This window comes from Trichosurus vulpecula, chromosome 3, assembly GCF_011100635.1.
Source record: "Trichosurus vulpecula isolate mTriVul1 chromosome 3, mTriVul1.pri, whole genome shotgun sequence".
Taxonomy (NCBI): domain Eukaryota; kingdom Metazoa; phylum Chordata; class Mammalia; order Diprotodontia; family Phalangeridae; genus Trichosurus; species Trichosurus vulpecula.
In genome coordinates this window covers 34,616,069-34,636,168 of record NC_050575.1, presented here as the reverse complement: position 1 = coordinate 34,636,168, position 20,100 = coordinate 34,616,069, and the positions used below count along the sequence as shown (strand labels likewise).

The 20,100-nt window shown below is 34.8% G+C and overlaps 1 protein-coding gene across 1 annotated transcript in view; it reads right to left on the bottom strand.

Annotated features, from left to right (window-relative positions):
* Positions 1–20,100, bottom strand: part of PYGL (glycogen phosphorylase L) — a 66,390-nt gene that overhangs the window by 24,904 nt on the left and 21,386 nt on the right. The window contains exons 4-5 of the mRNA XM_036748583.1: positions 16,026–16,129; positions 1,536–1,667 (exon numbers count right to left, since the gene is read on the bottom strand). Coding sequence (XP_036604478.1) covers positions 1,536–1,667; positions 16,026–16,129 — 236 coding nt within the window. The remainder of the gene's footprint in view (positions 1–1,535; positions 1,668–16,025; positions 16,130–20,100) is intronic.

Genomic DNA, 20,100 nt, shown 5'->3' with positions numbered 1-20,100 from the left:
CATTTTGCCCTCTGAATTTTGACCACATGAGGTTTACAAGATATATATAATAAGATTCTATATCACAAGTAATATTTTCACGATAGGTTTCATTAGTCAATGTAAGTGAATGAAAGAATTTAATGAAAAATAAAGGTCCAGGAAGATTTTTTTAAAAAGCAATTTGTGATTAATCATGGGATCATATATTTGGAGCTGGAATGGACCTCAGATGTCACCTAGTCCAACCTTTCTCACTTTACAGATGAGGAAACTAAGATATAGGAAGGTCAAGTGATTTTCTCAAGGTCACAAGCTAATAAATAGCACAAGTGGGATTTGAACTGAGGCTGACTCCAAATCTAGCATTCTTTCTACTATACCACACTGACTCTAAAATTAAATGAAAGTAATTCATAGATTGAGACTCATTTTCTTTCAAATCAATTTGTCTTTCTGGCTCTGGGAGCATAATAAAATAAAAAGATAATTCCCTGCCTGCTTTATGAACAAAGCGCACTTGACCTTGTGCTTTCTGTTACCACTGGCTATTAATCTGGGAATGGTCATAGGTGGTTACTTAATTCTAGAAAATCATATTGGATTTGAGAACTGATTATCTCAGATTACTTCAATCTTGGTAAATTTGTCTTCATAGCCACAAAAGAACAGACCCCCTCCACCTGAATTTCTGGGCACTTTCTGAAGAATGTCATTATGCTCTCTAAATTTAATCCATTTTGTACTCAGCTAAGGCAGTGGGACCTGTGCTATTAACAGAAAGCCACCAACTCTCATAGAGTATTGAAACAGTGTAGAAACGATCTGTACAATAATATTATGATTTCAAAGTTTTCTAATTTGCTTACTTTGGAAAATAACTTCAACTAAAGTTTACATATAATTAGGTGAGAAAATTACCAGTGCTATTATGAACATATCTGTCATTAACATGATTACTGTGTCTTTAACTGAAGCATTTGAGTAATATTTCCTTGGTTTTCCAGAAGCTTGGCATCTGAAATTTCTTGATGTAAGATCATATGTACATATATATACACACATATAATATATATGCATGTGTATATACAAAATATATATGTAATACATATGATATATAAATAATATGCATAACAAATAGCATAAACTATATGTAAAATTGTTATACATAACATATGCATGCATAAAATATATATACTTGTATATATTATATGTGTGTATTGTATATACATGTATGTACACAATCAACCAAATTGACTGCAAAACAACAAGAGGCATTTTTAATCTTAGCCATCCTTCCTGTTAAATGGTTATCAAAAAACCCCCAAGAGTCTAGAGATGCTAGCACCTCAGGGCTAAATTCTAATCCTTGTCCTATTGTTGACTTATTACAGGACTTTCAGCAACTGACTTATTCTCTCCATGCTTGTTTTACTTCATTTGTAAAAAAAAAAAGATAGCATGTGAGAGACTTCTGAAGGCTGTCAGAAGGAATAATACAAAATCCAGATAAGATTATGTAAAATGGATATTCTGTGTAATGAAGTGTTCAGTACCTGAGTATCCACCCATTTTGTTCCATTCGGAGTATGGATTACTCTTCCATAGAAGTGGACAGGGAACATGAATTCTGGACGAGCTTTCTCCCAGGGGTTACCATGTCTAAGCCAATCATCTGCTTCTTCTACCTGGAAAAAAGACAACATATATTCTCCAAAGATTAAACTGTAAGCCCTAAACCTTGTGAAACCAAAAAAAATCCTTTAACTTAACTCAAAACCTCTGCTCTAAGAGGAAGGATAAATATAATTTACACTGAGGAACATTTGCTAATTAGGTTGCTCAGAATATATCTTTTCCTGCTGTCGCAAACAATGCTTAACTTCTGTTTTAGAAGTTGTTTGAAAATTGTAGCATATGAATATCATTGTGCTAGTTACCTGTACAGTTAATGACTTAATGTACTCTCTGTGATCTAAGAAACAATATTGAATAAGTACAAAAATAAAGGCAAAGAAAGAATCCATTAATATTAAGTATAAGCAAACTGAGTGGGATGAGTACAGGAGTATTCACAGATATTACAAAGACAGAAAAAGCAAGGAGAATTCATTATTTCTTCTCATTAGCCAGAGAAAACTTCATGGAACAAGGGGGATTTTTGCAAGACGTATTATAAAGGAAGTAAAAAGATTTGGCGAACTGGAAGATGAAGGATGTTTTAGATGTAGGATGAGTTCTAAAAAAGACTAAGTAGAAATGTAACAAAGTCAATATACTAAAATTTAGCCTTTATAATTAGAACTTCTATATAAGTCATGATACAAAGGTTTTGTTTTGTTTTGTTTTTTTTGTCCTACAAAACTCAGTCCAAAAATAGAAAAAAGGGGACTTAAACAAGAATTTCTTAGTAGGTAGCAACTGTTTACAAACTATTCAAATCAGACCTAACTAATTTGTTACTAAAAACTCTTCTGGTCAAGGCCAAACATGTTTTGAATAAAAAAAAATGGCCTATGTTTGCTTTACTGTGACAAGAACAATTTGCGTGTTAGCATAAGTCACAATAAAAAAAAAACAATTTGAATGCTTTATCATATTGGAAACCAAGGCCTTGCACAAACTTTGAACTGGGTCAGTCTGAAATTCTGAATGATATTTGGAGGGAGAGAAGCAGAAGTAATATTTTACCAAAAAAGAACATTTAAATGGGAGAAACCAACATATCAATGTCTGCATAATTCTCTTCCCTCAAGAAATAAAAATATGCAGAGATGAGAGAGGGGATTCCATTTTCCCCTGGGCTATATCACATGTCCCTTGGTGATTTAGATAAGGTAAGGCATTCACTTTTTTTATGGCAAAGTCTCAATATAAGATTGGGGGACTAACCAGTGTTACCCTCCCATCAAGCAATAATCTGCTTAGATTTGAGTAGGATGACAAGGTCCACAGGAATTCCTCCGCCCCCTTTTTTTATTTTGTATGTCTGTTTGTTTGCAAGATATTGGTTAAAATTTCCTTGATTTCAATAATTCATGTTTAAGTTAAGGGGAAATCCAGGTCATGAAACACTTCTTCACAGAGGATCTGACAAAGTATGAAAAGATTTTCAACTAGCTTTGTAAGGGACCCAGAATGAAGGTGAAGTCTGCTTTCTTCCAGATCAATGAAGCAATAAATTCAAAATCTCAACTCTTCTCTGAAGAAAACAGGGTATAAATGAGGGAGAGAAACATAGAACAAGACTTATTTACATCAAAGCAGGGTTTTACCCCAGTTTCAGCACTGGTACCATATAGGGCTCAAAATAAATAATGTAAGCTTCAGGATGTGTAGTGTTCCATGTTCCACAGAGAAGCAACCAAGTGCCAACCTGTGTGGATTTGACACTGTATTTGAAGAATTACTCAAGTAAGCCTGCTGTTCTTAACAAGATGGCAGCATAGATGAATTCAGAGTATCTGACCGAACAAAAACTTTCACTGTCTGATACTCAGAACGAAATTCAAGAAAAAATACCAGTGGTCAAACAAGTTTGCTTTTATTGATGGAAATAATAGAAGAATGTTTGTTTTTTTGGAAAACACAAATGATACAATGATGTTTTTCCATCTTCTGGAAGTGGTCACATGATATTAATAAAATGAATTATATATCCCTAAGCTATGGCATTGTTCCCATGGACCTATCAAACCTGTACAACTTTTCCACTTAAACAAGTTATAAGTGTGTAGCTAAAATTAAGTCATGGTAAACAAGATTGAATCAGCTTTTCCCTACTTCCCATGTTCTGGCTGGATTGCCGGGGTAGAGAAAAGCATTTATTAACAAAGCTTTAAGCCAATGGAAAGGCAAAAATAGGAACATTTAAATAATTTTCCGTTAGAGTTTTACAACGAACATTTTATTGTATAAATCATCTGAGAAAGGCTTAAAAAATCCAGCATGCTTTAAAAATGTTGGCCTGTGAACTTTTGACTAACAGTGACCATTTTCCTCACCACTGTTATAACACTTGATTTTAGGAAGCTCTCAACATATGAAGAAGTACTGTAACATTTTCTATTTTTATCAACATGCTTCCTATTTCACAGCATATTTTATGTTGGGCTTTCCTTGCTTACCTTTTAGTCCTGTCCTGTGGATGTGTATTATGGTGCATAAATTATATTATTTGTCCTTGAGATTCATTGTATAACAACATCTCAAGATTTGATGATTAGAGAGTCAGGCTTTAGAAGGTTTTGAATTAATAAAAAACTATAGTTATTCCTTCCACAGTACAACTATCCCCATGGTGGTTTTGATATATTGCAGGCCAGAGTAAGAAATTAAATGGGAAGTTTTGGGAAGTTTTGCAGAAGCCCCAGATAACAAGCAAAGGCCAGCAGATGACATGAAACCTATGACCAAATACTTACCCCAAATTTTACAATAAGGTACTGTAAACACCCATAAAAGAAAAAAAAAATCAGACTTATTCTCTGGTATGAAGGGAGGGCCAAAAAATTTTATGTGGATTTTCCAGGTGACAGGAGCTCTATGTCCCTAACCCTTGCAATGTGGAAGGGATAACAATATTGTGAACTTTGTTCATTTAATGAAGCTAGAATTATATAAAAAATTTAGTATGCTAATTAAGGAACTAATCTAGAATAGGCTGATATAATACACATAAGGTTTAAAAGAATCAGAAGGTAGGCCAGGTTCATAAGATTTGGTCCTTTGTAACATTTTGTGCAGCAGGCAGCTGCTGGCAAAAAGTGTTTCTCTTAAACTGTTTTACCCATAGAAATTATGGGGGGAAAGGGGGAGAACATTTATTTTGGGGTTACACAATTATACTTTCAAACTCTTTTGACCATGTTTTGATTCTTATGTAGTTCTCATATTGAGGTGTGCTCTCATCAGGCTGTATACAACAAAAACACCTGTTTATATTTATCAGAACTGATGTTAAGTCCAACCCAAGGCAAAACTGTAAGGTATAAGAAAGTCAGCTTAATCTCCCTGTCCCACCCTGGGGACATTCCCTCTTGTTCCCTGTCCCTAAACACCCTTTTTCATTTACTTAAGACACCCAGTTATATGAATATTGACCCAGAATCCATCTTTGTTGTGCTATTTTCCCATTCGAATGACCACTTCCAGCTTACATTGGAATGAAATGAAATAAACACTTAATAAGCACCTACTATGGCCAGGCATTGTGCTAAGCACTTTACAAATGTTATTACAATTGATCAGATTGGGCTATTGTACTTTTCCCAGGAAGAGTTTGTGCTTAGGATTTCTTTTGGGCTGAACCCCCAACATCAGGAGTCACTCAGGTGTAGGAGGGCCAGGGGAACAATGTAGAGAACCTTAGCCCTTTGATCACAGAAAAGAATTGTTGACAGAGGGAACTAGGGAGCAGCCTGATCTAGAATTCTTATAACATACCACTGTATAGATGTGATTACAATTAAGCTGTTAAGAACTTCTGAAATGAGACAAAAAACATTGATCAAGAGAATTAGGCAAACATTTACTAAGCACCTACTACGTGCCAGGCAATGGGATAACTACTACAGAGACAAAGAAAGGTGGAAGTCTGTATTTTCAAGGAGCACACAGTCTAATTGGGAAGAATTCTCTATTAGAAACAACAAATAGCTGCCGGGGGAAAAATGTTTCAAACTCCAAGGAATTTACCAAGCTGCCAGGAAAGACCTTCAAATATGAAGGAAAGTGAATCAGAACAATACAGGGTTATTTTACATTCATGAATAAAATTGAATATGCAGAGCTGTGTGGATTACTTGGGACAAGCAATAATTTTGGAGTGGATTTTATTATTTGACAGCAATGTTCATGCATGTTTGCTTCTACTGACATTAGGCCAGCACTCAGTTGGATTTTGATGAGATCTAGCCAGAATGTTCTGGTATCCTCACTATTAGTGGCAGAATGCTAAATTTATTGTTATTGGATGTGTTTCAGTGCTCTGTCATGTTTTTAATTCTTTGATAAACTTAGAATGGCTATCACTTTGAGGAAATGTCAAAAAGTTATGGCTCTTACAGAGCACACTTTAGTAATTGCTAGAGGTTTTACTGTGGTATCGTGGGGAAGAATTTACAAGATCTTTCAAATACATAACAAAACAGATTCACCACACTGAAGTGGAAAGGAAAATGTGGCTGAAAATAAAAATAGAAACAAACATAACAAAAAAACCTGACAATTCATTGCTGAAAAACAGCCAAATTCGTTGTCAGAAAATAAGCAAAGCTTTTAGAAAGAACTGACACCTAGAGGGGTTGTTATGGATTCCTTTAAAGTAGAGCTTCATGATGTTGGAACAAAATAACGAATGGGAAAAAACAGCAAATGGAAAGGGTAAAATCACAATAAAGACAGGGAAAATAAAAAAGAATTATCAAAACCTACTATGCATAGTTATATCCAACTAAAATTGAGATCCTAAAAGAAATTGAGTAATACTTCAATAATAAGGAATATTTAAACTAACGAGATAAAATAAGATCTTAAATAATATTTCCATAAAAATAGAATTAAAAATAAACTACCTAAAAAACCTAGTCCTGATGGATTTACAGGAGAATTCTCATATAGAACAATAATTGCTAATACTACACAAAGTTTTCCAAAATTGGGAAAGAAAGAAAGTACTTTTTTATGAAAAAAGTAGTCTTAATACCTAAACTTTGGATAAACTTCCTAACCTTTGTTGATTTGATTTTTCCATCTTCTTTCTAATTAGGTTGGTTAAAGTTATATTAATTTTATTAGTCCTTTTAAAGAACTAGCTTTTAGTTTCATTTATAATTCTATAATTTTTTCTAGTTTATTTTTCTTTAATTTTAATATCTCCTACTTTGTGTTTAGATAGTTTCTAATTTTTAAATGAAAACATAGTTCTTTAATCTCCCTTTCCCCATCACTACCAGTATTATTCAATATTGTACTAGAAATGCTAGCAATAACGATGAGAAGAAAAAGAAATTAAAAGAATAAGAATGGATAATGGGACAATAAAGCTTAAATTTTTTTTTTTGCAGATGATATGATGGTATACTTGGAAAATCCTAGAGATTCAGCTAAAAAGTTACTTGAAACAGTTAATAATTTTTAGCAAAGTAGTAGGATATAAAATAAACCCACATCAATCATCAGCATTTCTATATATCACCAACAAGACTCTACAAGAAGAGCTAGTAAGAGATAATTTCATTTAAAATAACCATAGATAATATGAAATACCTGGGAGCATACTTGCTAAGACAAACCCAGAAACTATGAATATATTATAAGACATTTTATACAAATAAATTCAGGTTTAAATAACTGGAGAAATATTGATTGTTCATGGTTCAGCCAAGCCAATATACTAAAAATAACAATTTACCTAATCTACTTATTCAATGACATATCAATTAAATGACCAGAAGATTATTTTACTGAGCTAAAAAACAAAACAAAATTCATTTGGAAGAACAAAAAGGTCAAGAATATCAAATGAATTAATGAAAAAAATGTAAAGGAAGGAAGTCTAGCAGTACCAGATTTTTAAAAAAGTTTTAAAATTTATTTTATTCTGAAAATAAGAAATAAAACAAGCATTTCCACAACCTAGAGAATAGAAAAAACTGGTTGTACATGAAACTACAAATCTATTGTGTACAACTTGTTATTCCTTTTAAATATATGATAAAGTTATCATATAAGTTCTCTTTTTTTCCCCTTTTTCTTCCCTCCCTCACCCTAGAGATGGCTACCGTTAGACACAAATTTGTGTGTGTGTGTATATGTATGTACATATAGGAATGTAAAACCACTATATACATCCACACATTTATCAACTCTTTCTCTGGATACAGATGATGTGTTCCTTCATATGTCCTTTGTAGGTAATTTGGGTATTTATAATAGTCACAATTCACTCAAAGAAGTTCTTAAAACAACATTATTGTTATTTAAACAGTGTTTTCTCTGTTCTGCTCATTTTATTATTCATTATTTCGTGGAAGTCTATCCATATTTTTCTGAGATCACCAAGCTCATCATTTCTTGTAGGACAGTAGTGTTCCATCACAGTCATATATCATTCTCAAACTGATGGGCATCCCTGCAATTTCCAGTTGTCACCACGGAAAGAGCTGCTATAAATAATTTATAACCTACAGATTCTTTTAATTTTTCCCTAATCATCTTGGGAAAAAGACTGAATAGTGGAATTGTTTGGTCACAAAGTATAGGCAGTTTATCAAGGTTGTTTTAATTTGCATTTCTCTAATCAATAATGATTTAGAGCATTTTTATATGACTATAAATTATTTTGATTTCTTCATTGGAAAACTGCCTGTTCATACCCTCTGACCCTTTATCAATTGGGGAATGACTTATATTCTTATAGGTTTGACAAAATTCTTTATATATCTGAGATATGAGAACTTTATCTGAGAATCTGTTTATAACAATCCCTCCCTGCCAATTTTCTGTTTTCCTTCTGATCTTGACTACATTTGTTTTATGTGTAAAAATATTTTTTAATTTAATGTAATGAAAATTATCCATTTTAAACCTCGTATATTCTTTATCTCATATTTATTCATAAATTGCTTGACTGATAAGTCTGATAGATATGTTCCATTTTCTTCAAATTTTCTTGTAATATATCTCTTTATGTCTCAGTCATGTATCTATTTTGATCTTAACTTGGTAAATTGTGTCAGATATTGGACTATGCCCAGTTTCTGCCAGAAGAAACATTTTTTTTTACCAAATAAAGAATTTTTATCTCCAAAACTTAAGTCTTTACACTTGTCAAATATGAGATGACTATATTTAGTTGCTGTTCATTGATCTATATTTCTATTTCTTACCCAATACCAGATAGTTTTGATAATTTGATAAAAGCCTTATAACATAGTTAAGATCTTGTACTGCTAAATCTTCTTCCTTTACTTTTTTTCATTAGTTCCTTTGATACTCTCAACATTTTGTTCTTCCAAATGAATTTGTTATTTTTTCCAATTCAGTAAAATATTTTTTTGGTAATTTAATTAGTATGGCACTGAACAAGGAGATCAGTTAGCAAGTTAAAGAAAAAATCATAGAAATAATCAATAATTTCATTAAAGAGAATTGCAATAATGAAACAACACATCAAAACTTATGGGATACAGCAAAAGCAGTAATCAGAGAAAAAAATTTTATCTCTAAATGCTTACATCAATAAAATAGAGAAAATGCAGACCAATAATTTGGGTATGCAAAAAAAAGACTAGAAAAAGTACCAGATCTTAAACTGTATTATAAGGTGGTAATTATCAAAGCTATCTAGTACTGTCTAAGAAAAAGGATGGTAGAGTTATACAATACAATATATGTATACAATACAAAGTAGTAAATGATTATACTAATCTTATGTTTGATAAATGTAAAGATTTAGGCTTTGATGATAAGAATTCACTATTTGGTAAAACTGTTGGGAAAACGGGAAAGTAGGTATGGCAGAAACTAGGAATAGACCAATATCTTACACCATTTGCAAAAATAAAGTCAAAATGGATACATGACTTAGACATAAAGGAAGATATTAATATAAAAGAACTTGGAACATATCTCCTATTAGATTTATGGATAGGAGAAAAATCAATGAATAAATAAGAAATAGAGAGCACTGTGAAAATAAAAAATGGATCATTTTTATTACATTAAATTTTACAAAATTTTTGTACAAATAAAACAAATATAGCCAAGATTAGAAGGAAAAGTAAAAATTGGAAAAAACATTTTAATAGACAGTTTCTCTGATAAAGGCCTCATATATCAAATATACAGACACCTTTGTCAAATTTATAAGAATGAGTCATTCCCCAACATCAAAGAATATGAACAGGCAGTTTTTAAAAGAAGAAACCAAAGCTATATATATAGTCATATGAAAATAATTATTGATTAGAGAAACGCAAATTAAAACAATTTAAAGATATCATCTTACACCTATCAAGGGTGCTACCTCTTATTAATATTGCTTAATTTTAAGATATGAAAAGAAACTATAATATAAAGCAGCCATTAAAACAACATTTAGTATTGCTTCACAAATAGAGAGGTAAATTAATAGAACAAGAGACAGTGAAGAATCAGAACCAATGGAACCCAGTTCTCAGTAATTCAATTTCATAAACATTTATTATGTACATACTATATGCTAGGTACTGTGCTAAGTTCTGGGGATATAAATAAGAAAAAGAAAGATAGTCCCTGCCCTCAAAGTGTTTATAAGCTAACAGGGGAAGACAACTCCCCAAAAGAACCTGAAAAGTGTATGGGTGTGTGTGTGGAGGGGGGGTCGTTGAGGGGAGCCTACCAAATGATACGCTTTACAGAGGCATGATGTTCCATGAAGTTGAAAACAAACAGCTGCTAATAGAAAAGAGAAAGTTATCTGGAAAGTTCTGAAGGTTCAAAGCTTTCTATAAAGGAAAGCTTTGGGAAGAGTTTACTCCTCTGTCATCTAACCCCCTTATTTATTTATTATTTAAAAAAGCTGGGACAATTACTTTTTGTCCTATTTAGTTTTCATTTATAATTTCTTTAAATGTTTCTCTGGAAAAAGGAAGCTTTAAAAAAGCCCATTGTGTTTCAAATGGAGCCACTTGATTACCCTTTCGACTCAAATCACTCTGACTCACTTAATGTCTAATAAGATCTTATTATTATTATTATGGGCAAGATATAATATTATTATTGTAATCAATAGATTTTGTAATAATTATTATATATAATTTAATTATGAACAATTATTATATATTACTATATCTAATAGTTCCAACCCAAACCTCTATGGCTCATTATTTAGATTTTGATGGCTCAGACTGACTGTAAATAGCAATTATTTTCTTTTCTGGCCAGAAACTCTGAGAGTCTTCCTCTCGTAGAATGATATTTTTGTGATGCTAAATCAGGCCATCTTTTGTCTCAATTTTTACCTAGTCCTTAGTCATTGAATGGGTGTTGCTTCAGACAAACTGAGAGCTGGGAAAGACCTTAATTTAGAAAGGCCAAGATCACCCATTGCAACTGGCCATCACCAGTCATCTTGACTTTTGTCTTGCCACTGTACTTCAATGACTCTGGAGGAGAGAGTGAGACTGATGACTTTGCACAGCTCTGCCTCACTCAAATCCAATTTGCTCTCAAGTTAAGACATCACTCTCATGATGTCATTGGTCCTCTTTGAGAAGGAAGGAGGAACAACAACAATAATGAGAGAAGAGAGGCAACTGAGGAAGTGGAGAAGGTGTTATTAAAAACTGAGTCAATGCGCATGGTGCTGAGATTTCAAATGATCAGTTTATCCTGGGAGAGGTATAACGCTCCATGGAGTTGAAACCAAGCTGAGCTGTGGATGGAAAATTTATATTCATCACTAAATTCGAAAATGTAAATTGCTTAGGAAGGAATACTCCCAGCAGATAAAAACTCCTGGGAAACCTGGAAATCAGTCTGGCAAAAATAAGACTTATACCATATTCCATAATACTTTTTAAATGGATATGATTACTACTAATTAATATTTATTATAATAATGGTAATATAAAATTATAACATATTATAATATATACTATTATACTGTATATAATATAATAACATGTTATAGCATGTAATATAATATAAAATAATATAAGAATAAAGATCGTAACATTTAAAAAAGAAGAGATCATATACCTTTTACACTTAGTGGTAGGAGATGTATTGTCAACCAAGTAAGTGACAGAAGTAATTGCAACACATAAAATTGATAATTTTGATTATACAAAATTGGAAAGTTTCTCCACATACAACATTACTGCAGGTAGGAGAAGTGAAGCAGCTTGTGGTAGAACAGTAGTTTCCTGACATAGCTCCCCTTACCCTGACCCTGCTTTCTCCCCATATACAATCCCTGCACAACTTCCTTTTGCCCCAGCTTCTGAAGTGGCTTCCCTGGTGAGGCTTCCTCTCCTCATGAAACCTGATCAACCCAACTTTTCTGAGATAGCTTCCTGGCCTAGGACCAATATGAAGCCCAAGCCATGTGGACTCTGGGCCTCAGACATGGTGTATGTCTGAGATTATGCTAGTCACTGTACTCTGATGACTGACTGATAACTGACCCAATGCATTTCCAGATAGAGACAAGGGAGGCTTCATCCAGACAAGCTGATGGCTACAGTATACTTGCTGTACATTCTTGTTGAATATCCTTGCTGCATGTTGGCAAAGTAGACCTTCTTTAAATGTTCAGTGATTCATGAGTGCTTCATTTCATCCTGTCAGTGAGCCTGAACTAAGAGGGCACTGGCTTTAGAGTTTTACCTACAATTTTTGGTGTAATAAGCATGATGGGTCAAGATGGCATCAGGTTCACATATTGGTGGAGTATGGGGAAAAGCTCTGAAAATACAGAGGAGGGTGGTGTGAGCATTTGGGGGGATATAGCCTGACTCCCTGCCTAGGCAGAGCGCTCCTGATCTTTTATGGATGGTCCTCTTTGTGGCATGGTCAACAGGCAGAAGGATTAATTCAGCAGCTGCTGAAAGAGACCGCCCAGGAAGGTATAGAAGGCACCAAGACTAGCCTTCCCTGAATGTGGTTGCCTGTCCTTCATAAGCTGGACTGCCAGTGCAGTCAGACTGAAAGTAAACTAGGCTGCGCCATTGAGCAGGTAGCCAGAGCTCTGGGCACTGAAAGCCAAGGAGTAGCTAGTGAAGCTGATGGCAGTGAAAGTGAAGAGATCTCTCCTGACAGGCATGGGGAGTTAGCTACCCACCCTAACATCTCTGACCCAGAGGCTCTGGTTCCTACTGAGATAGTAGCCTTGACACTGGAAAAGGGGAAAAGATGAGGCAGAGACTGGGGAATTTCCACCAGGGGTCAGAAAGTCCCAGGCTTGTCATGTCACTGCTCCCAGGAGAATTGTGACTCTGCTCTGAGGGAACAATCTGAGGGCCAACTCTCTCCACCAGAGAGAGATGGTGGTTACAGGAGAAGCCAGATTTGATAGGTTAGATTTATTCAACTTCCTCAAGGCTTGCCACGAGGGGTTTCCTCCAAAGCTCTTGATCCATTTGGATCATTGAGGAGAGGGCAGTATTTGTGTGCATCTTTTCAATAACCTCTAGGGTTTTACTGTAGATAGGGCCAAATAGAAGCTCTTAGAATTACCTGAACCATCCTATGAAGTTATTGCTATTTAGTACTGTGTCCCTGGGTGTGTGTGTGTGTAGGCTATTTCTTCTCTAGTAACAGAGATAGGAAGCTGAAGTGCTCTGTTATACCAGACCACCCCACCTTATAACAACCTTGTGTTACCTGTGAGGAAGGTAGATGGTACGCGCCTGCTTATAGTGGACTATAAGGAGCTAAACAGTCATCAGATCTACCTCCATAGCTGTTCCTGATCTCACCAATGTTGTAGACCAGGTAGTCCAGACTTAAGGTGAGTGGTAGGAGTCTAGCAACCTTGAAAATATTTTTTTTTTCTATTTATGTAGTTGCTTTCACCTGGGAAGGAGTCCAACATATCCTCACTGTCCTTCCCCAATTCCACCTGAACTCTCTTTCATACTGCCAAATTATGGTGGGCAGAGACCTGAAAGAGACCACCCTTCCTGAGAGCATTGGTATATAACACTATACTGATGACACAATGTTGACTGGGTTAGATGAGGCCATAATGGCAGAAGCCCTAGATCAAATGGTAGCCCATACGGGAGATTAGGGATAGGAAATCAATACTGAGAAAATCCAGGGTCCAGTTTGCTCAGTCAAGCTCTGGGAAATTCAGTGGGAGCGAAAAGCCCAGACCCCAGGCCCCAGAGGATTCCAAATTCATTGTGAAATGCAGAGACTTATTGGATTCTTCAGAGTTTGGAAAACCCAGATTCATCACCTGGATATTATGATGGCCTCTTTTTACTTAGTCAACCAAAAGCCAGTGTCTTTCAAGTGAGGTGTAGAAGAGATTATAATAAAGAGAGCTATCCAGCAGTCTCTATCCTTGGGCCCTTATGACCCTGAAAGATCATGTTTCTGATTCCCCTTTTCCCCTTTTCTTACTTTAGTATTAATCATGATAGGAGGGTTGTTTAGTTATTCAAATCCAAAAATTCCTTTAGAAGATCATTAGGACCTCACCACCAAAGGATGGGGTGTGGTAGGAGAGCAGTTTCCTGACACAGCTCCCCTTACTCTGACACAATTTTTGCCCTCCCCACAACTCCTGCACAACTTCCTTTAGCTCTAGCTTCTCTGAGGTAGTTTCCTGTTCTAGGGCCAATAAAAAGCCCAAGCCATGTGTGGGCTGCAGGTCTCTCAGATTTGGTCAGTGCCTGAGACAATGCAAGTCACTATGTCCCAGTGACTGACTGACCAGATGCATTTTTGGATTGAGATAAGCGAAACTGCATTCAGAGAAGCTAGACCTTGCTATATCCTTGCTGGGTCAGGGCAAAGTAAACTTCCTTTCTTAAATGTTCAGTGCTTCACAAGTTCCTCATTTTGTCTTAACATCAAACCTGAACTAGGGGGGCACTAGCTTTAGAACTATGCTAACAACACAGCTAAATGGGGAGAAAATCTTACTATCAAATTTCTCTGATAAGGATTTAATATCCAAGATAAACAATTTTATAGATACAGATATAAACAATTTATAATAAACAACATACACAATATATAAATACTACATAAATAGCTTATATAGAGAGATATCTATCCATATTTATATCTCTGTCTAAAACCCCCATATACACAAAAATATGTGTAGCAGAACTTTTTATGAACAATAAAGGATTGAGGGGGAAAAAGTAGATGCCCATTGATTGGAAAATGGCTAAACAAGTTATGATACATGAATGATATAGGATATGTTACTGTGCCAGAAAGAATTACAATATAGTCAAAGATGAATGTTGCAAAATTCAAAGAATAAATGGTACTCCAAGGAAGAAATCTGAGAAGACACCCCTAATCCATCCCTTTGCAGAAGCGGGAGGTCCTTGGATGTGGTATATTGCATATATTTTCAGGCTTTCCTCATGCATCAGTAAGCTTTGATGACTTTTCTCTTGCTTTCTTTTTTTCTTTAAAATATTTGTTACATTGGGTTGACTCTTGGGAAGGAAAAATGGGAGGGACACTGGGAGAAATTTTGTTATAAAAAGGATGTCAACAAATTTTATTTTAAAAGGGAGTTTACCAAAGAGATAAAGATAAATATGCTTCAGAGGGCCTGATTGAAACCATCAAAAACCTACAGGCTATGATGAAATCTAGACTTTAAAAATGGATTATTATTCAATTGATAAAAAATTTCAAGATGAGTTGTGAACTCAAGGCCAAATTATGTAGAATAAGTGAATATTACAAAAGGAAGATATTTTGCATATTAAAGAATTTAAAAGATACAAAATGGAAGATTTATTGTGGAAGTTAAATTTATTTTTAAGAAGAATTTAACTCTACACAGTAGAATAGAAAACTTATTTACTGCTGATTAAAGATACACATGCAAAGAAAGATATAAAAATTTGTCCATGTTCAGTAAATATAAATAGCATTCACACTTCCTTTTCTGATCATCAGAGAATACAATAATAATCATGTATATCACTAAACACATTAATAGGTTAATCTATGTAGGAATTGATTACAACACTCAACATTATTTCTGATCTTTGTTTAATGTTACCAAGAAAAAAAAAGGAACACTGGTTTCTATGTTGTGTGACACTAAATAAAGGATGTAAAGGCCAGGCCTCTGTCATTTTAATTGAAGTTTGCGCCTTGCCCCCAGAAGTACTTAATCTTAAATAATGAAATGGACAAGAAATTATTTAAAAATAATGGACTTTTTGTATTTTAAATGTATTTTAAAAATATTTAATGTGTCAAAATTATAGAAACAATTAAAAATTCTGAAGGAGGTTCTTATCTATACCTTAAAGAAGGGGAGAAATTACAGATAGAGATTTACAGATATGTACCTGCCAACCGTCTCGGATCTTCTGATTGAAGATTCCATATTCATATCGGATTCCATATCCATAGGCTGCAAGCCCAAGTGTTGCCATCGAGTCTAAGAAACAGGCTGTTAGATGAAAAAAACCCGGAGAACATATTAATTTATTTTAAATAATATTTTATTTTTCTCAATTTTAAATATTCATTTTTTAAAATTTTGAGTTCCAAATTCTCTCCCTTCCTCCCAGCAAGCAATTTCATATACAGGACACAACAATTTAACAACATTCTAAAAAATATTTCTAAAACACAGACTCTGTAAAAATTACCTCTGTGGAAGGCCAGACGACAAACTCAAATACATTGGCAATTGAAGAGTGGTTATTTTACCATTACCACCAAAATTACTAGTTTCTTGAAAAGGAATAGATTCAAAAATAAAATTTACTGCCCTCTCATGTCTGTGGATATTTGCTACACACGTACATGTAAGCAAAACATTGTTGTCTTTCTTTTTGAAAACAACAGAATACTGCTAACATTTTTTGGCTCTAAATCTACTGTATGAACTTTTGACCAATTCCACAGACTACTCTGGAAGTTAAGGCTACTATTTCATAACTACCAACTTATCATTTTTCTATGTAAAATCCTGACCAACTTCTTGGGGTGTCTGGGTAAACATAATGCTTATTGCTACTATTTCAAAGAACTCAGAATTGAGCAAAATTCCTCTTGTAATGTGTAATTGAAAATCAGGTGATTCTGTAGTTACTTGTTGGGTGGTAGGAGAATAAATGATATTATTTAAATGAAAATGGTGAAACATTTTTGTTCGTTCTCTTAAATAAAGAATGAGGCATTTGGCAAAACTAACTATAATCCTACAAAGGGAAAAATGAGCCTTTGATGAAACAGAATTTCCAAGCATTCTCGATGAAAGGCCAGAATGGTGTAAATACTTTGAAATGACACAAGATTAAAAAAAAATAGTAAACATATTTGTTAAACTGGAAGGTACTATATGGTAATAAATTGTTTATAACTTCAACAAACATTTATGAAGCACCTATTATGTGCCATGTACTGTGCTAAGTGATAGGGACACAAATAAGAAAAAGAAAGACAGGTTTCTGCCCTCAAGGCACTTACAATCTAATGGGAAAAGACAACACACAGAAAGAAGCTGGAAAGCAGGGCTGGTGAGTCACCTGGGGTTACTTGGTATAGGGGCATCTTGTTCCATGGAGCTGAAACCATGCAGAGCTGCAGATGGGAAGTGGCATTAGCTAGAAGTCCAATTTCTGCCCTCTGTAAAGGAAAACTTTGGGTGGAGTTCAGTACTCCACCCTCTAATCAGAGGGGAGAGGAGGCTTGGGGAGGTGAGAAAGTGTTGAGTAGCCAAGATTTGAGTTAGCAGCATGTTGATGATATTGGGAGTGACCAGCTTGTCTTGGAAGGGGCATATTGTTTGGTGGAGTTCAAGACAAGAAGAGATGCAAATGGGAAGTGGGGTGACAGGTATCAAATTGTCACATGACAAAGGGGGACCACAAGAAAAAATGTTGTCTCAGAACATTAATGTCTTTAATAGTCACAGAGAAATGTAAGTGAGATGGTCAGAGATGGCTTTGTTCTGTTTTGATGGTCTTATGAGAAATTGTAAGTGGTAAGTGGACTATATGAGGGAGGAAAGTAGGAGGAAGATGAGCAATTTCATCCTCTCACTTACCAGGACTACATAAAATGAAGAGTATTCAAACACAGAGGAAGAGGATGGAGGAATAGAAATTCTATGACCTTGATTCTCATCTTAAAAGTTAAGCAAAATTACACTTACTCACAGCCTTATGATCCTCTCTTTTCCAAGCCCCTCACCCCCCTACACAAAGATCAAAGTATAGAAATACACTAAACTCAACAGAGAAGTACGAAATGACAGAAAGAGTGGTTTAAGAAGAAGATGAAGGTTGAGGAAATAATCATAAGCAAAAAAACCTCCAGATCTTTGGGGGAGAAAAGATTAAAAGAAAAGGAAGAAAGAGTAAAAAAAAAAACCAAACTATGACGGGGAAGGGGAACAGAAGAGAAGCCACAGATTACGTTATTATATATTGTGTTAGGCAAACTGGCTTGTGCCACCTTCTTATTTGTAAAGAGAAGGGTGGAGGCAGAGGAAAAAATCTACAGGAGGATGATGGATGGAAGGAAATAATTAACAATTATAAATACGAACATGAATGGAAAGAACTCAGACACAAAATGAAAGAGAATAGCAGAATGTATTAGAAAGCAGAATCCAAAAATATGTTGTTACAAGAAAGATACTTGGAAAACTAAAGATTCATTTGGAGTTAGAATGAGAGCTGAATGATAATCTATTATGCTCTGGGTCAACTAAAAAATAAAACAAAATAGCAGTAACAGACTTCTGGGAGCCAAGATGGCAGAGTAAGCAGTGGATTGCCATAACACTCCCATATCCACCTCTGAACAATCATAAAATAGTGCCCCAAAACAAATCCTGGAACAGCAGCACCAGCAAAAAGACAGGGTAAAACAATCATTTAACCCAAGAAACTTTGAGGATTGCCAAGAAAGGTCTGCAGTCCAGGAGAGGAACTGTTCCAGTAAGCCAGGAACAAGCCCCACCTCAGCAAACCAGCAGGAGATCCTGAGCCCCAGTGTGGTGGAGCAATGTCAAAATACCCATGGGCAAAATCCCAAAGAAAAATGGGAAATGGCCTTAAGCCCAGAGAGAACTAACTCATGGAAGAGCTCAGAAGGAAGCTTAAAAATCATACAAGAGACATAGAAGAAAAACTGTGAAAAGAAATGAGAGTGATGCAATAGAATTATGAAAAAAGAGTCAACAGCCTGGAAAAAGGAAACAACTGCTCAAAAAGTAGAATTGGCCAAATGGAAAAGAAGACACAAAAATCCACTGAAGAAAACAACTCCTTAAAAGTGTATTTGGCCAAATGGAAAAGAAAGTACAAAAGTTAATGGAGGAAAACAACTCCCTAAAGTTTCAATTGGGAAAGTGGAAGTTAATGACCCTATGAAGCATCAAGAAGCAAGCAATCAAACAAATTCAAGAGAATGAAAGGAAAGCAATTAACATAATCATTTTTTCTAAAAATCAAAAATGTCCAAAATCATATAACAATCTGAAGAGCTGATAAAAATAAAATTTGATAAAATAAAATGCTAAAATCTTTACTCTAAAAATCCTACAATATTAAAGGCACAGAATGGTTTTAAGTTCACTAAGAGGATCTATCTAAAGGTAAAAGTGAACATCATATTTAGTGGGAATACAGTAGAACATTTTCCCAATTTTAGGACTAAAAGAAGGAGGTCCAACTGTACCCATTATCACTTTATATAGTACTGGAAACACTAGCAATAGAAATAATACAAGAAAAAGATATTAATGGCATAAAGCTAGGTAAAGAATAGGTAAACCATCCCTATTTACTGATGATATGATGGCTTTTTAGAAAATCATAGGCAACCAGTAAAGATACTGAGATAATTAGCAAAGTTGTAGGCTACAAAATAAATCCTTGAAAATGAACTGTATTTTTATACAAAAATAACAAAATCCAAGTGACAATAACAGTAGTAGAATGAAGTTGGTATTGATTGGCAACTCTATTGCCCATGAGCAATAATGGGTCATAGTCCCATGGCAGAGAGGAACACTTGTTATCAGTCATAAGTGAGCAGGGCCCCCGGTTACAATTCCAGAGCCAACAGGAGCAATAGTACTTGTGGGTGCAGGGGAGCAGAGGCCCTTCCTGGGTAAAAACCAGAATATAGACCAGGAGATCAGTGACCATACCTCTTCAAGGATAACATCACTTTGGAAGCACTGAGAACTTGCAGACCTCCAGAACCAGCTCTGAAAATAGCAGCAAGAAAAAGCCTAAAGCTTGGCACAGTGCCTCTCCATCCCCAGATAAGCAGAGTCAAGCTTTAACATAAAGTTCAAAGTCAAGAAATAGGCGGGAAAATGAGCAAACAACAATAACAACAAAAACTTAACTATAGAAAGTGATTACAGTGATAGGAAAAACCAAGACTTAAGCATAG